The 15369-nt window shown below is 45.9% G+C and overlaps 1 protein-coding gene across 1 annotated transcript in view; it reads right to left on the bottom strand.

Annotated features, from left to right (window-relative positions):
* Dzip1l (DAZ interacting zinc finger protein 1 like) overlaps nucleotides 1-15369 on the bottom strand; it is a 38584-nt gene that overhangs the window by 18546 nt on the left and 4669 nt on the right. Inside the window, exons 2-6 of the mRNA XM_051140377.1 lie at nucleotides 12723-13298; nucleotides 9879-9963; nucleotides 6797-6915; nucleotides 6269-6430; nucleotides 1816-1944 (exon numbers count right to left, since the gene is read on the bottom strand). Of these exons, the coding sequence (XP_050996334.1) occupies nucleotides 1816-1944; nucleotides 6269-6430; nucleotides 6797-6915; nucleotides 9879-9963; nucleotides 12723-13223 (996 nt within the window). The 5' untranslated portion in view covers nucleotides 13224-13298. The remainder of the gene's footprint in view (nucleotides 1-1815; nucleotides 1945-6268; nucleotides 6431-6796; nucleotides 6916-9878; nucleotides 9964-12722; nucleotides 13299-15369) is intronic.

Below are 15369 nucleotides of genomic sequence, written 5' to 3'. Positions count from 1 at the left end.
AAATAAAAATAAAAACTTGGAGCCGGGCGTGGTGGCGCACGCCTTTAAGCCCAGCACTTGGGAGGCAGAGGCAGGTGGATCGCTGTGAGTTCGAGGCCAGCCTGGTCTACAAAGTGAGTCCAGGATGGCCAAGGCTACACAGAGAAACCCTGTCTCGAAAAACAAAAAATAAATAAATAAATAAATAAAAATAAAAACTTGGATGCCTATTTTAAACCAAAACAAGCTGTAGACAGGCTAGATAATTACACATAATAATAAAGACAGTAAAAATAATTATAATAATACTAATAATTAGCAATAATAATTGAGGCCATAGACTCACTCAAAAAAAAAAAAAAAAAACACACACACAGAGGAATATTTTCTTTTTAAACCTCAGAGTGGGTACAGCAATAACGGACGGACTAAGAGGCTAAAGGGATGTCCAGCAGTGAAGAGAGCTTGCTGCTGTTACAGAGGACCTGAGTTCAGTTCCCAGCACCCGTATCAGGTGGCCTGCAAATGCCTGTAACTCCAACTCCAGGAGACAATCCAACACCGTCTTCTAGCTGCACGCCCTCACACATGTGTGCGTATACGCAGAGACACAAACGTACACATAAGTAAAAATTAAAATGACGTTTTTTTTTTTTTTGAGACAGTGTTTCTCTGTGTAATAGCCCTGTCTGTCCTGGACTCCAGACTGGCCTCGAACTCAAGAAGATCCACCTACCTTTGACTCCAGAGTGCTGTGATTAAAAGCATGCTCTACCATGCCCAGCTATTAAAATGACATTTTAAAAGGCTGACTGTTTGATGCCAAAGAAGCTTTACTTTTTTTTTATGGGCAGACAATAATAAAGTGAGAAAAAAACAGCCACAACTAGAATAGAATAGCAAAAGGCTAGATTAATTTCCACATGTTATACAAACTCAAAAATGAGAAAGGAAAGCAGCAATAATAGAGGTAGAAGAAGAAAAAAAGAAAAAAAAAAAAAAAAAAAAAGCCAAGTTTAAGTGGCTCACGGCTGTAACTCCAACAATTGAAAGCAGAAGCCAGAGAGTCAGAACTTCAAGGTTAAGGTCCTTCTCAGACACACAGGCAGTAGAGGCCAGCCTAGGCTACATGAGACCTTGTCTCAAAAAGTGGGAGGGAAAAGGAGAGACTGCAGAAAAAGAGAACAACGAATATAAACAGAGTTCAAGTTCATAGGAAAAGAAAAGTGGTGTGTGTGTTTACATGCTTGCATGTATGTGGAGGCCCCCCACCCCAGTGGTAGCCCCCAGTGGTAGCCCCCAGTGGTAGCCCCCAGTGGTAGCCAGAGCAGACTGGGTACACATCTCCCCAGCTGCGTTCAGTGACCTCATAGTGATGGCCTGATGGGAGCCTGCACACCACAGGAACTGGCAAGTGGTCTTGTGTTTGTTTGTTTGTTTGTTTGTTTGTTTGTTTGTCTTAAATCCGAGCTGACAGCTAAGTGTTTACTCCCACACCATAGATTTGTCACCAATATCTTCATATCCCAGGACACTGTCACACTTTCTGAATTGCTTTCAAGTGTGTTAGAACAAAGGTTAGGACAAAGATGTCAAAGGACCCACCTGTGTTCACACGTGGTCACACGTATCAGGTAAACATTAGGGTTAAACACAGCAGCAGCCTCTCCTGAGACCCTTACTCTGGCCTCTCATACTGAACAAGGCCTGAAAACATAAGAGCTTTGGGGTCTCTCAACCTCACCAAATCCACAAGGCGAAACGGACGCCTCGGGGCGGGCAGCTGGATTCTCGGCTGCTTCGGGAGAGAAGGGCATGGAGCGGCCATCAGCTCACCTGTGCCTCCATCTTCTCTCGGAGGGCCTGGAGCTCCTGGGCCTGCTTGAGTCGCTCCTCTGACTCCTCATCCCGCAGAGACCCAAGGTGGGACTCAGTCATACTGTGGTACTGTAGCACCTTCAGCTTCTGAAAAACCCAATAAACGTTTCCTTAAATGGAGTCCGAGACATGATATTGGCTTTACACCTTACCCCAGTACAGAAGCAGAAGAGTGAACCTCATCACAATCAAGAGGCTCCCCCGTTTGCCACTATGTGCCTACAAATGTCCACACAAACCAGCAGTCCTCTCCCTACGGGTCTCCAGAGGCTCACCCCTATAAACACCCATGGAAAAAAACACACTTTTCCAGTGAAATTCTGCTATTCCCAAACCCTGAGCTTGCCCAACTGCTAGCCAGTTTCTTCCCAAGTCTGGAGTAAGCTGAAGAGGGCCACACTTAGGGCCCACGTGAGAAACGCTGGCTCTCCAAGCTGTACCCTGACAATTCCTGCCTCTTACACACACACACACACACACACACACACACACACATACACACACACACAGAGAGAGAGAGAGAGAGAGAGAGAGAGGCTGTCACCAGAAACAGCTGGGGTGTTGTTGCTGTTGTTGTTGTTGTTTGGCAGTGTTCAGAGCTATGTCACTTACACCTAGTGACTCTTGAACTACTGTGAAAAGAAGAGGTAGGCACAAGTGGGTCAAAGACAGACTCCTTTCCACCTGCTTACCCATGTTCTACTAACAAAGCCCATGTCTGTTCCTACACAGAAGAGACAGACCCTATTACAGCTTTAAGAATCTCCGAGCCGGAATTTAACTTAGTGCTCTTCTTGGTAAGTTTCCTCATGCACTGCTTAAGCAGGACCAGGACCAAACGTTAATCATTTTTTCAGCTGCAGTGTTCTTTGCTGGCAAATGCTGTACCAGAAGCCTGGACAACTGGGGACTTCTGATGGGTCCCCTGTATCGCTGCCATAGCACATCACACAGCTGGCTCTTCGCACTACAGACTTCCCTGGCCCGCTTTTCCTGTTGGCAAATCCTCTAGCATCTTTGTCTGCTCCACGTATCCTACCATTCCCTCTGCGGTCAGGCAACATGGCCAAAGCAAGCGCCAATGCCTCGGTACCAAGCGAGCTCCAAGGAGAAATACTTTCAAGATGATGTACGTAGGTCCCGGTGGCCTTCCTCACATCAGGATGTTGTGTCTGGTTTTGAAGCTATCTCACAGTCCTTTTCAGTCATTCTAAATAGAATCTTACCCCTTTTCCCTGAGAATTTAAAAAATAATGAGTTAACAAAATAGTTATCCGGTGACACTGAGAACCTTGTATCCAACATGGTCTCTCTATATAATAAAATATTGAAAGGAGTCAGGAGACATAGAAATACAACACAAATAATCTTATGGGCAGACAAACAATAAATAAAAACAATCATAAGGCCGAGCAGGGTGGCGCACACCTGTAGTCCCAGCACTTGGGAAGGCAGAGGCATGTGGATCTATGTGAGTTCCAGACCAGCGTGGTCTCCAAAGCAAGTCCAGGACAGCCAAGACTACACAGAGAAACCCTGTCTAGGAAAACCAAAACCAAAAGCAAGCAAACAAACAAAAAACCCAAAGAAAAACAAAACTAGAAACAATCGTCAGCTATTCCAGTATTAGAAGAACGTGATCTGAGTCAGAAAGGGAGCCATGGCTGGTAAAGGATCGTGCCTTCATTTTCTGAAACTCAAGAGTTTCTAACCAAAAGTAATCCTTTGGCCTTTGAAGGTGGTTTCCAAACAATGGCTTCTGATTCAAATTCAACAGTTATTTATAAACGTCCACTCAGCAAGCAACGTGTTGGGAAGTGTAGAGTCGGGACACTTAAAATCAGGAACAATGGTTATAAAGCCGGTGGTGAGAGCAGAGGGCCACACTGTGAGGTAGCAGCTTGCCTTGCACAGAACTTCCCGGACCCAGCAGGGAAGCACTGTGGGCTGGAGGGCTTTTAACAATTACAGATAAAACAGAGACCGACAGATACGGTCCCTCTGTACTTTCCCATCCCAGGTCCCAGGCGTGCCCTAGGACAAGCCCCCTAGGAAAACTTGCCTGTGTGTATCTATAGGCAAAATATGGAATGACGTGAGAAAAACATGTTGACAATTCACTCTCAAAACAAAGTTCTCTTGATGTGAGGAGGACCAATTAGAAATAAATACATTTTTAAAATGATTTTCCATCTGTGCATATATGAAAAGATAGGACTTAGCAGTAATTTTAACAAGGTCCTTCTACATTGGCACCGGTAGTGCAGCGAGCAGAAAACAAGACCTTGACTTTTTTTTTTAATTTTTTATTTTTTTTTTAAGACTTATTATGTATACAACACCCTGCTTGCATACATGTCTGCCTGCCAGTAGAGGGCACCAGATCTCATTATAGATGCTTGTGAGCCACCATGTGGTTGCCGGAAATTGAACTCAGGACCTCTGGAAGAGCAGCCAGTGCTCTTAACCTCTGAGCCATCTCTCCAGCCCGACCTTGATATTTTAAAAGCTACATTGAAACTTCAACTCCATCTCTTACTAGCTGTGTGGACGTGAACAAATTACATGGTGTTGATTTCACCTGGAAAAAGGGATGTGCTATACACTCTTGAAGTGCGTGCACACTTGCACACATTCCCCCCCACCCCCTCCATTTAAATGGAACTTATCCAGACAAACTGGCATATACTTGTAACTGCAGTACTCTATGAGACTAAGGCAGGATGATTGGAAGCTTAAGGCCTGTCTGCGCTGCATACGAAGTGTGATATATGTACATTTTTGCGGCGGGCCATAATGGCTCATATTGTAATCTAAGCATTCATAAAACAAAGGCAAGAAGATTGCTGTTAAGGCCAACCTGGTTTACAGAGCAAGTTCCAGGCCAGCAAGGTGACATAGACCCTGCCTTAAAAAACAAAACAAAAACAAAGCAAAACAACAACAACAAAAAAACAAACAACATCAACAACAAAAAAGCAGCGTTCCTCACAGAGGCCGGGAACAGTAAGTACATCCAATAAATGTTGCCTATTATATGCAACTACCTCAGACACCACTAGAGTATCTGCCATAGAGCCAGGATTCACCATGTATAAGTCAGGAGAAAAACAGATCCATTTATGTTCTACCACGTTTCTTGCCAGTGATGAGAACACTTTGTAGAAATAAGGTTAGGGTTCTAGAGGATTCTAACTAAACGCCAGATGGTGTTAAGTACGACATTATGTGCTAGTTTAAAGTTGTTACGAATCTGTTGTACCCCAAAGAAACTAAGGCACAGGGAAGTAAACAAACCCACCCAAGATCACACAGCAAGAGTGTGACAGAGCAGTGTGGCTTTCCCTGGGCGCTGGCCTCTGCTGCCCAACCTTACACCGTGTCAGCCCCAACAACAACAACACAAGTACAACCAGTGCAGACTAAGTCATGAATTCTGAGAGTGGGAGGAGGCCTCCCTGGGCAAAGGGCTTGTTGTGCAAACATAAGAAGCCGAGTCAGAGATAGTGGTGCCTGCTTTTAATGCCAGCACTTGGGAGACAGAGGCAAGCCTGACGTTTCAGCATAGTTGACTTCCAGGATAGCCAGAGCTACATAGTGAGACCTTGACTCAAAAACAAAACAAAATCAAAAAGAACCTAGGTTCCATCACTAGCACCTATTGAAAACCCTGGCACAGCAGAGCACGTCTGTAAAACAGGGAATAGAGCTGGAGACAAGCTGACCCTAAGGGCTCACTGGCCAGCCACTCAAGTCAAAATGGGGTGCTCTAGTCAGTAAGAGTCCATGGCTCAAAAACTAACGTGGGGGGATAAAGTGTGGTGATACATGCGTTTAATGCCAGTCCTCGGAAGGTAGAGGCAGGTAATCTCTGTGAGCTTGAAGCTAGCCTCGGCTACATACTGAGTTCCAGGGCAATGCAGAGACCTTGTCTCAAAAAACAAATAAATAAATAACCTGAGGTGGGAGGTTTGGAAAGATGGCTCAGCGGGTAAGAGCAACTTGCTATTACAGAGGACCCAAGTTCTGTTCTCAGCACCCACATGAGGCAGCTCACAACAGCCTGTAAGTCCCAGTTCCAGGGAATCTGAAGGCCTTGTCTGACTTCTGCAGCACCCACACCTAAGTGCGAATTACACATACATACATACACACACACACACACACACTCAAATAAAAATAAGTCTAAAACAGAACTAAGGTACAGAAAGATGGTAGAAGACATCTTATGTCCGCCTCTGGTCTCTACATATGTGTGCATGGGTAGGCTCATCTGCAAATGCATGCACACACACAAACACACACACACACACACACACACACACACACATACATCCACACAAGATTAATTTTTAAGAACAAATAAACAGGTTTTCAACAAAGTAACTTTGAAAAGCCTTGCATCAGGTACCTCTTCCAATGTAGAGTTCTGGTTGGCAACCGTTTTAAATTCATCCCAAAATAATTGTTTCAATTTGTCTATTTCCCCATAAAGCTTGCTCCGTTCTTTTTCCTTCCATTCATCAAACTTTTTCTTAGCTTCCATTTCTCTCTGACGAATCATCTCTAATTCCTACCAAAAAAAATAAAAAGCAACAATATATTCATTACTTCCACATTGTTAACAAACCTTTGCTGAGGGCCCGCTAAGGCCTCCCTATACATGCCTCATAAGGCTACAAGGACCGGAAGAACACCCCAGCCTCTGTCCCTGTGGTTCAGACCCGCAGCGGTCCTTTCCAGACGAAGTACAACCATGTTCCATATTTAAGAAGGTGGCCTTCTCTAACTTCCGGCTCCGGGAAACCAGTGGGAGTTTGGGCCCTGTGGGAGTCTTGCGCATGGCTGGCCACAACACCCTGAATAGTGTCGTGTCGTTCCCCCGCCCCCACTGCACCCCACCCCCTACCCACCCCCCACCCCACCCCCGCACACTCACCTGGACCTGCCGCTGCCGCTCGGCCTCCCTCTGGGCTTCCAGCTCCCCTTGGGTCCACTTGAGCTTGGCCCGAAGCTCTTCCAGCACCACCCCCAGCGGCTGCTCCTGCTTCTGCTTTCCTGCGGTCCACACAAGGAGAGGTGAAAAGACTACTGTGGGCCATTTCCCCCTCTGCGCTCTGAGAAGCTCTCCCAGAATAGGTCACTGGCCAGGGACAAAGAGCATGTCCCCACTTCCCTGTCCCTCTGGCTCCTCACACTGATAAAAACAGGAATAGACTAGCAGTCGACTAGGATGGTACAGTGTGGGAAAGAGATGTGACAACACAAAGCGCTTAGCACAGTGCCTGGCATGGCAGTTCCATAAACGTGAGCCACTAGTGGCTGTACTTTAAAGCAGTTGGACAGTAATGACAGATGGACACGCAACTATTAGGGTAACAAAAACTGAAATATAAAAGTACATTTTGTGACTTCCAAACGGTTATTACTGAGTATCTTATTAAAAAATCAACCTTGGGGCTGGACAGATGGCTCAGCGGTTAACAGCACTGGCTTCTCTTCCAGAGGACCCAGGTTCGACTCCCAGCATCCACATGGTAATTCAAAACAGCCTGTAGCTCCAGTTCCAGGGGGCTCTGGTGCCCTCTTCTGGCCTCTACAGGAACCAGGAATATGCAGACAAAACATTCATATACATAAAATAAATCTTTTTTTAAAGATTTAAAATAAATAGGCCAGGCGTGGGGGCACACTCCTTTAATCCTAGCATTCAGAAGGCAGAGGCAGGCGGATTTCTGTGACTTTGAGACCAGCCTGGTCTATGACGTGAGTCCAGAACAGCCAGCTAGGAATGCAAGAGAAATCTTGTCTCAAAAAAACCAAAAAAAAAAAAAGATTTAAAATAAATTAATAAAAACAAAAAATCAGCCTTTTCTTTGAAATAAACTCTGCATTCTAGGCAAGGGCTACATCTTCACCTAAACCCCCTTAACATTTTAAGACAGGCTTTTGTAAGTTGCCCAGGGTAGCCTTAAACTCTCAATTCCCTTGATTTAGCCTCCTATGTGGCTGGAATTAAAGGTCTGTGCTACCAGACAAGTGGAACGAGAAATTTAGGAATGGAGAATTATTTTGGTTTAATAAAGTAGTATCAGGTAAGTATCAACTAGAAGAGCTGGCCTCGGACAGCCAAACCGCCTCAGAATAAAAAGTCACTAACACCAGCGCAGCAAAAAATACCTTTAAAACACATTTCCCGGTGCTGGAGTGATGGCTCAGTGATTAGGAGCACTTGCTGCTCTTCCAGAGATCCTGAGCTCAGTTCCCAACATCTATGTTGTGTGGTTCAAAACTGCCTGTAACTCCAGCCATGGAGGAGGATCTGACACCCTCCTGTGGCCTCTGTAGGCGCGCACACACACACACACACACACACACACACACACACACACACACACACACACACACATGCATACACACACAGAAACATACACATAAATAAAAATAAATCTTTTTTTTTAATATTTTTAATTTCATTTTAATTTATGTGCATTGGTGTGAGGGTGTCAGATATTGGAGTTACAGACAGTTGTGAGTTGGCATGTGGGTGCTGGGAATTGAACCCGGGGTCCTTTCGAAGAGCAGGCACTGCTCCTAACCACTGAGCCATCTCTCCAGCCCCAATAAAAATATGTCTTAAAATAGAAAAAAAAAACCCACATTTCCCTCTCCTTCTATTAAAACACTAAAAGATATGCGCTAAGATTTACACATGAGAATGTGACTCCTGTGCACATCCTGTGCTACACAGTAGGGACACTTTGGAGTTACCGGCTATTCTGTAGCCGTAATGGGAACCGGAACTGATGGTTACAACACGAAATCACGTTTTCAAAGATGGCTTAGAGGTGGCAGAGTCCCGCCTGGTATGAAGAACCGTGCGTCTGATCCCCATCACTGCATAAGACAGGCTTGGGAGCATACACGTGCAATCCCGGTACCCACGAAGCAGAGGCAGGAGATCCAGGAATTCAAGACCAGCCTTAGCTACATTAAGCAAGTGCTAACTAACTCTAAAAAAAAAAAAAATGTTTAAAAATAAAAACGGGCAGAACTGTGGTATACTCTCGAGCCATAGTCAAAATGCTTTTTATATGCTTATAAATATATGCAGAAAATACATCAAAATAACTGCCGGTGATAACGTCCATTATTATTTTTCTTTACCTATATATCATTATCATATCAATACCTGTATCCCATATCAAAGACATGTTTTTACAAAAAACTAAGAAACCAGAATTTAAGACATAGACTGTTTTTCCTTAATAATCCCCAATATAGAACTATGAAGAGATATATAGTGCATAGTTAAATGATACTGTTTTAAGGGTGTGTGTGTGTGTGTGTGTGTGTGTGTGTGTGGCTATCTAAGGTATGAACCTAGAACTTTATTGCTTACAAGCAAGTCTTACATTACTGAGCTACAGTCTCGACTCTAAAACTCTTTTTCCCCATAGATAATTACAGTGGTGGGAAATGATGACGTTTTCCTTAATGAACATTTTTTATTTACATTATGTGGTTATTTTGTTGTACAGGTATGTCTGTTGAACTCGAAAAGCACATATAAGTTTACAAGGAGAGGAAGAAGCCTTGCCTCCTCATTTTAGAATTCGGAATGGTGTAATTAAATAAAGTGATAAAGTCATGATAAGCTACAGTACACAGAACAGCCAAAGAACTGGTCTGACTGCTCACTTGCCCCATTTATGCTCACAGCCAGCCTCAGAGAGCTGCAGACCAGGCATGGAAGCTAAAGGCCCGTCGAGTCACGGCCTGCTCCACGCACAGCGAAGGGCACAAAAATTCAGAGGCAAAGTGCTGACTACTGTCCTATTATGGGAAGGATCAGCTGCAACTAAACTTACCTGTCTGGCCGTCTTGTTCCCTATACAGACAAGACCACGCAGGGCTCCAGGTGGCCGGCCTCTCTAAGAGACCCTAACAGCAGGTTCCTGTGCGTGTGGCCCACTCACCAAAGCCTAGCCCAGCAGGTCCCAGATGCTGCCCAGACTCACCGACTTCTGCCACGCCTGCATGTCTGCGCTGGATGTGGCCCCGGAGAAAGGTGGCATTCATGAACGTCTTGTCACATAAATGACACTACACAGAGGAGAAGCAATTCGAAGTGGCAGATTAGATTCCCTCAGACATCATGGAAATTTTCTGTATTGAAACTGCCTCCACAGGGCCCTATGGGTTGCTTCAGAAATAAAAAGAATTTGAAGGGTTTGGGAGTGTGTGAGGCCCTAGGTTCAAGTCCCAGCACCACGTGAATAAGGACAGACTGATGGATGTGGGAAGGAAAAGAAAATGGGGCCACCAGGCAGTGGTGGCACACACCTTTAATCCCAGCACTTGCAAGGCAGAGGCAAGCAGATGTCTGTAGCTCTGGGCCAGCCTGGTCTACAGAGTGAGTTCCAGGCCACCGAGAAACCTTGCCTTGAAAAAACAAGAAAAAGAAAAAAGGGGAGGAAGGAAAGAAGAAAGAAAGAAAGAAAGGGAAAGAAAGGGAAAGGGAAAAGGGAATCCCAGTTTTTAGTAGATCTCACTATAGATGGCTGTGAGCCACCATGTGGTTGCTGGGAATTGAACTCAGGACCTTTGGAAGAGCAGACAGTGCTCTTAACCTCTGAGCCATCTCTCCAGCCCTGGTTTTTAGTAGACTAGGAGGCCAGTGAAAATAACCACCATACATCACAGCCCCTCATACAACCGAACGTAACCATGTCAGTAAATTTTAGTCACTATTTATAAGCAGAAATGGTACATGTAATTTCTAGGTGGTGATTTTTTTTTTTTTTTTTTTTTTAAGATCCTGGTGGCAACATACTTAACTGGAGAACTAAGTCAGGAGGCGGAGACAAGCAGATCTCTGTGAGTTCAAGGCCAGCCTGGTCTACATAGCAAGTTCCAGGCCAGGCAGGGCTACATCATGTGATCCTGTCATAAAAAAAAAAAAACCTAAAGTGCTGGCACGGGATGTAGCTCAGTGTTAGAGCCCTTGTCTACATTGCACAAAATCCTAAATTTGATCCCCAGCACTACAAAACACAAAATAAGGCTTTAAAAAGCATATCAGTTCCTACTGTACAGAATGATGGGCTTGAAGGATGAAGTCAGGCAGCCATCTTATACCATGAGATGTCTGGAGCCGTAATTCAGGACTGTGACTCGGGGAGTGCAAAGTTAGCCTTCTGCCAGCCAGGACCTGCAGGGAGGATCCTTTGTGTTGCAGAAGCTGCTACACCTGGCTGTGTGGACTACCTAGTGCTGAGATAAGACAAAGGAACTTGGGCAGAGAGTCTCTCCAGGCTCTGCTCTCTTCCCAGCCCGCCCTGAGGACTTGTAACAAGTTTATATAACTGGAGAACTTAGCAGGAGAATGCTTCCTTTACAGCCTGCCCTGAGGGCCAGGTGGGATGGAGTGTGCGGGCGGGTGCCTGATGTCTATATAAACCTTGCATTGTGCTTTAATAAACGGAGGTATCAATCGATCGATTGATCGATCGCGGATCCTCTACCTGGCCTTCTTGTCTCTGTATTCTCTGTTCTTCCCCCATCTGCACCCCTTCTTTCAGGATGAACCCTGGTTTGAAGTTGTCCCGCAGGACGGGGCAATGAGACACATAATAATCTGGCAAAGCTAGAGATACAGAACTGGGTCACTGGTAACTGGTATTCCATATGGGTCCTGTGTTGCTTACAGTCAGCTTCTGCAGGACTTTCCCATCACTTGCAGTACAGTCCCAGTGGACAGCGCCTGCAGTGACAGATTCTGCCCCCTGGAGACTTAACATGACAGAAATAAACCTCTAGTTACAAGAGGGACTTAAAAGTTGGGTGTAGCGGGGGAATAGTCTACAAGTCATTTACTGCCTCGCCCCACACTAACAGCCTTGCCCCAAACTATGAGTCTCCTGAAAACCTAAACTAGCATCCAACTGTGACTACAACATCCTAGAGCTTGGTCCATGGCCAGGGTTGATGTCTCGAGCTACTTTTCTGGCACGGTGGACTCAGATGCTCAAGAGCTGCTCTGGGGGCGAGGAATGGGAGGATACAAGGGATGGGATAAACATTGAGATGTAACAAGAATAAATTAATAAAAAATAAAAAAATAAAAAAAAAGAGCTGCTCTGGACACCTGTCTGAATCAGGAAGTCATTTTCTAAAATGAGCCTCCTTCCACTATGCCTTACCACACACTTAGTCCAACATCCACGTGCATCGGTGCACACATGCCCTTATCCAGCACACTCCGCATACAAACAGACTCTCCCTCCTTACACATACACGCACAAAGGCATGTACCTTCTATACACACTCACATCCTTAGGCGTGTAATACCACATACCCTTCATCCGTTCACACATCCATCCCTACACGCAGTCTGTACAGGCAGACATACACAACCTTTGCCCCCTCAAAGACACACACCACAGACACATCTTTATGCTCTACTTCTTAGCTGCGTCCCTTGTGTTAAGTCAGTACAAGCGCACGTTATACAACACATGTTCTGCACACACAGATATCAACAGCTCTTCAAGCCCTTGCATATACGCATTTAACACACCCCCATGCACAGATACAAACCGTCACACACTATTACACGCGTCCTCCCCGTGCACAGGAGTACTTCTTTACATAACCCTATACACTCAGCTCGCGCGCACACACTCTACACTTACATAGCATGGAACCCAACAAGAATCCTCAGGCTCTCACGGTGCCGTCTCTAAAATCTGCTCATAACGTAGGAATGGCCTCTCAATAGTCTCCTGGTCCAGTACCACTCAACTGGCCCGGTGCCTAAGGTGTACAACAAGCCCAGGCTCCCCTCAGCAAAGAGCCCTCACCGTGTGGTAGCTGTGGGCACCCGTCTGCAGAAGCAGCTGCTGCAGGGTGCTGATCATCTTCCGACGACGCCGGCTCTCCTCTCGAACACCCTTGAGCTCATCGGCCTGGCGACCCAGCTCCTGCTGGCCACGCTGCTGCTGGCCCAGGCTGGCCTGCAGCCGTGTTTCCAGCTGCGCCACGCTGGCACTCAGGCAGTCCTGGCAGTGCAGCAGGTATTCAATGATGAGCTGTGCCAGGCGCAGCACCTTGAGCAGCACGGGGTCCACGGGCTGCCTACAGTGGTTGCACACCTCTCGGTCCAGGTTACAGAAAGTGACACCAGCAATGTTCTCCTGCAGGGTGGCCACGTCCAGCTCCCGAGCCACACGGTCCACGTCCACAGCGCTGATGCGTCTCCAATCTATGCTTTCCCGGCGAGGCTGGAACTTGAAGGTGGGGAGGCTGTAGGCCCCGGACAGTGGGCCACTAAGGCCCTCAACACTGGCTGCCGGGTACTGCATGGGCAGGAGAGGCTCTGGGCTGACCACAGGGGTAGAGTGCCACCAAGGCCACTGACCGAGGAGCTGATAAAGGACCTGGAAAATGGGCGAATCCAAGTTAGACAAAGTTCAGGTGGGTGGGTGTACCTTCCATATACCTGCTCAGCAAAACCTTAAAGTGGGGGCACAGTGAGATGCCTTAGGGCAGCCGCTCACTATGCAGCACTGTGTTGACATGACTACACTGTGAGAGCCAAAAGTGGGCCTTCCACCACATAGAAACGTATCTGAATCCTCTGCCTTGGGCAAGTCTCTTCCTCTTAAACCTCCTGAGTCTGTGGGGTAGAAGGAAACCCACTTGGAAGGACTGTGGTCCATGACACACGTAGCCTAGCGCCTGGCACAGGGTGCTCCCTCAGGAATCCCCTACAGAACCCTTGGCAAAGAATTTTGTCAAATGTACAAGTGGGCTCTTCTGCAACCCTACTGTTACCTGGGATAGAATCTGACAACTCTCCAGGAATGGCAGAGCCACCAAGGATCACTACAGTGCCTTTGGTTATACCCCACGCTAGTAGAACATGTGAGGACTACATTTCCCAGCTTTCTCCTGCAGCAAGGTGTGATCATGTGACTAAGTTATTTCTGGGCGGGACTGTAACTGAAACAACCAGCCAAGAGGGGCTTAGGAAAGCCAATCTATGATGGGCCTCTTTGTTTATCTGTTGCCTTCCCCCCCCCCCCCCCCCCACCGCCCCTGCATTGTGGGTGACACACAAGGCCTTAGGCATGCCAGGCAAATGCTCCAACGTGGACCTTCACTCCAAGCCCGGTAACAGATTAGAGCAGCAGTTCTCAACCTGTGGGTCACGACCCCTTTAGGGGTCACAAATCAGATATCCTGCATATCAGATATTTACGTTGCCGTTCATAACAGTAGCAAAATTACAGTTATGAAGTAGCAATGAAATAATTGTATGGTTGGGGGTCCCCACACCATGAGAAACTAGAGGAAATGGTCATAGCATTAGGAAGGGAGAGAAGCACTGGGCTAGAGAAAAGAACTCTGATTTGTTGTTGTTGTTGTTTTGCCAAAAGACTCAGATTCTATTTTATGTATTAATGGTGGGTATGCTTTCTAGGCTTTTGTCAAACTACCAGAAGCTAGAATCAGTTAAGTGTAAGGAACTGTAATTGAGAAAATGTTTCTGTAAATCCAGACAGTAGACAAGCCTGTAGGGTACTTTCTTAATTGATGATTGATGTGAAGGGTCCAGCCCCTGGTGGGTGGTGCTATTTCTGGACATGTGATCCTGCAGTATATAAGAAAACAAACTGAGCAAGCCATAGGAACAGGCCAGTAAGCAGCATCCCTCCATGGTTCTGCTCCAGTTCCTGCCCTGAAGTGTCTGCCTTGAGTTCCTGTCCTGACTTCATTTAGTGACGACAGGAGAATTGTAAGCTGAAATAAGCCCCTTTCTCCCCCCTAAAGTTGTTTTTGATCATGGTATTTTATTATAGCAATAGAAACCCAAACAAAGACAGTAGGCACACACATTTTTTTTTTCTGTCTTTGAGCAACGATTTGAAAATATCAATGGGAATTTAAAATGAATATGTCACTACGAAGAATTAGAACTGTGGCTGGAATGCAGTTCAGTAGTGGCTGCCTATCATTCATAAGACACTAGAATTGACCTCCAGCACTGAAGAGAAAAGAATAATTTTTGGGGAAAAAAATGCTTCTTAAAGACAAGCCTGGTACATGTGGATCTACCATGCCAGATCTTGGGAGTTGGATCAAGAGGATCATGAGTTCAAGACCTTCTCCCATTACAGAGTAAGTTCAAGACCAGCCCGAATAACTGTCAAAAAAATACTCAAGAGGGTCAGAAGGCTGGCACTGTAGCTCAGTGGTAGAGCGCTTGCCTTGCATGCCCAGAGCCTTGACTTTGATTACCAGCACACACATACAAACACATACACACACACAAACAAAAATATACACACACCACAAACACACACGCAAAAACAAACACATACACGCACACAAAGATTCTTAATAAAAAAGGTCAATTATGATCTACTGTACAGACAAACTCATTTGCACCAAGAAAGGTGCCTATGAAAATATTGCCATTGCATTATTATTTGTAAAAGTGATGTA

This window comes from Acomys russatus, chromosome 32, assembly GCF_903995435.1.
Source record: "Acomys russatus chromosome 32, mAcoRus1.1, whole genome shotgun sequence".
NCBI lineage: Eukaryota > Metazoa > Chordata > Mammalia > Rodentia > Muridae > Acomys > Acomys russatus.
Note: the sequence above shows the minus strand (reverse complement) of the source record. Positions and strands in the feature narration are given on the sequence as shown.